The following is a 3681-nucleotide window of genomic DNA, read 5'->3' on the forward strand; positions in this document are numbered from 1 at the left end:
GACGCCAGGGCACTCTACCGAGGGCGATAAAGTGAGACTCTGCCTCTACAAAAAAAAAAAAAAAAAAAGTTAACGTCAAATCCTAGCTAGGTGCAGTGGCTCACACCTGTAATCACAGCACTCTGAGAGGTTGAGGCAGGTGGAATGCCCTGAGTTCACAGGTTTGAGACCTGCCTGAGCAAGAGCAAGACCCCCATCTCTATAAATAGCTGGGCATTGTGGCAGGAGCCTGTAGTCCCAGGTACTTGGGAGGCTGAGGCAAGAGAATCACTTGAGCCCAAGAGTTGGAGGTTGCTGTGAATTACAACACCATGTCACTCTACTGAGGGTGACAAAATGAGATTCTGTCTCAAAAAAAGAAGAAATCTACTTCTCGGTAGATCTTAAAATATATTTTAAGACATACTGAGAAGGCTGAGCACACAGCAGATACTCAACACGTGAGTCTTTGATAATGACCGTTAGCACACTTGATGTTTGCACATTCTAATTTCACCTCTTGGCAAGAAAGCAACTATTCGATCTAATATTGGTAAAGACTAGTAATCCTGTCTTGTCTCCAATAACTCCTTAGAGTTATTATTCAAAGAACCACAAAACACCTCTCCCAACAACTTTAAATACAAATGGTTTGAAGTGTGGGGCCTATAATTTTGCAAGCTGTACCCATTCGCTCCCTAAAAGATAAACACATCAAAATACTACAGGGCAATGGCAGAAGCAGAGAAAGAAGAAAGAATAACTGGATGATGTCTCCGTGATTACATGCCATAGACAGGAAGCGAGATCAAATTCAAACAGATATATATGGAGGGTTAACCCTTTCTTTTCAGCAGGAAGCTACAGTGACTTCTCCATACTTCCTCCTGTAAGATTTGTGAACTCTTCTGTAAACAATCTATGTTCTAATAGACCTTTTATTTGTAGTAAAAAAGGAAAAGTGGAAAAATCTCCAAAATGAAAACCAAGAAAAAACAAAAACCAGGAAAAAGAGTACTATAGATTCAAAAAGCATATTTCCTATTGATTACCTATCAAATCAATTTCAGTTATGTTAAAAGATATTTCGGATATTAAAAAGTAGGCAAAGAAGTTTTATATTTTAAGATATTAGTGATGATACTGACTACAGCATCACAGTCGTTTCTGGTCAGTATTCAAGAAAACTGTACTGTACTGCAGCAAACAACAGGTACAGCCAAAATCTAGTGGTCACCTCTTATTTATGCAGAGCTCAAGCTGGTTCTTAACACTTATCCAGGTGAGACCCTCCCTACTATACATCCCAAGTTCTAGGTAATTCATCCACATAAGGTCCTCCTTATTACACATCCCAAGTTTTAGGTCAGTGGAGGATACAGAATGGTCCAACATATTCCAGCTAAGTGGCTGGATTTACTACTGCTTGCCGTAGCTTGTCTACCATCAGAAAAAAAAAAAAAAAAACAGATTATTAACACGCCAAGACCTCTAAGAAATAAACGGACGCAACAATTTACCCGAAGGTTCAGTAAAATCAGCAACATACCTTACAAGGCTCTGAAATGAAAGAATAGGTAAATCTCTATGGATCTCGGCCCAACGGCCCAAGGTCACACGAAGTCAATGGCTAAAAAATCCAAGAAATTAGCCTCCTGCAATTCTGGGCAACCCCTAGGTAGAAATGGAGTCTGGGTTTGGGAATACTTGGGTAAAAGCTTCAAGTGAACAACCCAGAACGAATGCAGTGGCTCCGTGGAAAAAAACCAAGGGTTTCATGCCGTATTTCCTGCCATTTCCCTAGTCTTCCCTTCCCGAGTCACCCCCAACACTCACATCTCCGGAGCCACTTCATCCAATGGTAGACGATAGTGCTGTGGTGTTTCTTGTTCTCTATACACCAAGACGACAGGCCTTGAATGGATTCCATGGTGTTAGTTACCGACTGGAATTTTCGATCCAACGAGGACTCCAAAGCCCCTGCCGAAGAGGCCGACGAGGAGGAGGCCTTACTGCTGCCTCCGCCGCCGCCGGCCGCCATCTTCCCGGTTTGCACAAGCGCTGCTGCTCCTCTGGCGGCCGCGGCGGCGGCGGCGGCGGCGGCGGCGGGAGCGGGCAAAACAATCACTGCGAGTGCGTGAAAGCCCGAGGTGGGGAGGGAGGCCAGGGGGTGGGGATGGTGCACGCGCTGAGCTCTTCTGGAAGTACTGACGCGAAGACCAGCTGCCGGGCACGCTGGCGGCTCTTACTCGCTGCAAGGAGGGGCTGCGGGTTTCGAAGGTTTATCAATAATGTTCAAGGGATCGTGTTTAAACCAGTCTGTAATCACGGAAGAATTACGTAGAAAACAGGATCTGCAAAACCTTTCAAAACGCCTGGACCCTAAACTAATGGTTTTATATTCTTCGGCTCTCAAAGCTAAGGCCCTTCCCCACCTCTATCCTTACACTCCTGTAAGCCAGGGCGGGCGTTAATATATTAAATTTAATACTACCCGACTGCCCCTTCAGTTGCAGAAATCTTTTCTCTCTCCTTTAGACTCTAGCACAGAAAAGACCCAAAGCTACTAGTCGAGATTTTTTTTTTTTTTTTTGCAACGCAATAGCAGCAAAGGAACAGCAACAGTATTGCGCACGCGCAGCTTGGCCCCGCCCCCAGCTTCCTTCCCAAGCTTGAAAGCCAAGGGAGGCGTGATGGCGGAGCAATCTCACCAATCAAGAGTGGAGAAAGAGAAGCGCGCGCAGAAGCTTGCAAGCCCCAAGGGCCAAGGAGGAGCCGCGATGATTTGTGCGCCTGCGCAGTAGGCAAGCGTATAGCGGGACAGAGCAAAAACTGGAAGGGGAGGGTAAGCGAACTGGTCAAACTAAGGAGAAGTTAGAGGGAGGGGCTCCAGCGCTCCACCCTACCCCGCCTTTTGCTTCCTAGGTGGTCGCTTTCTTGGGGCTGTTCAGCTCACACAACGGGGATCGGAAAATTCCCACCGCCGAGAAGTCACTGTTAGTCTTTGGCGGCTGCGACAGCTGCCGTCGCCGCCAACTCCTTAGAGTACGGACGCGAGACAAAATGGCTGGCAGCCATCGTGCGGCACCACAGGAGATGCGCATGCGCCAGCCCCAGCGAGCCATTCACTACGCAGGCTCGTAGACCGAACTGTAGTTCGCGCAGCTTTTGGAGCATACCATTCACAGCCGCTTGAGGAATGAAGTAAAAAATTTCCTCGTAATTTTTTCGGAGCAAGGAAAGAGGACGCCACCATCGCGAGTTGTGATACAATCTTACAACTGCATAATCCGTTGTAGGTTACAGAACCTTATGTAGATTAGTATAGCCTCAAATTAAGTATTCCTTCGCATGCGCTTGCCGTAGGTAAATCCTCTGGGCAGATTTGGAGGATCTTGTGTTCCCACTGAACACTTGTAATTGTATTTTAATTATGTTATGTCTCACCGCTAGACTTAACGTTTCTTGGGTCAAAGAATCGTTTTGTCGAGTTAATATCTACTATTACAATTCAATAAAAAGTTATTAAATGTCCTACTCCCAAATTCTGTTTTAAACATTGGAGAGTAATAGACAAAAATCCCTTCCTTCTGGGGAATTAGTTGGCAGGAGACCACAAACAAGTATATTTCACACAGTAATAATTTTTTTTTAATTCTTCAGGCAGTCTCAAACTATTGCCCTGAGTGTAGAGTGCCGTGG

At 45.7% G+C, this 3681-nt stretch overlaps 1 protein-coding gene across 5 annotated transcripts in view; it reads right to left on the bottom strand.

The window, feature by feature from the left end:
- The window catches only part of RPRD2 (regulation of nuclear pre-mRNA domain containing 2), a 117236-nt gene extending 114140 nt beyond the window's left edge, over positions 1-3096 (bottom strand). For all 5 annotated transcript variants that reach the window (XM_023519428.1, XM_012811769.2, XM_023519429.1 and 2 more), the window contains exon 1: positions 1816-3096. In XM_023519428.1, coding sequence (XP_023375196.1) covers positions 1816-2020 — 205 coding nt within the window. In that variant the 5' untranslated portion in view covers positions 2021-3096. The remainder of the gene's footprint in view (positions 1-1815) is intronic.
- Between the last annotated feature and the right edge of the window lie 585 nt (positions 3097-3681).

The sequence above is a fragment of the Otolemur garnettii genome, unplaced genomic scaffold, assembly GCF_000181295.1.
Source record: "Otolemur garnettii isolate 467f Iridium unplaced genomic scaffold, OtoGar3 scaffold00174, whole genome shotgun sequence".
Taxonomy (NCBI): domain Eukaryota; kingdom Metazoa; phylum Chordata; class Mammalia; order Primates; family Galagidae; genus Otolemur; species Otolemur garnettii.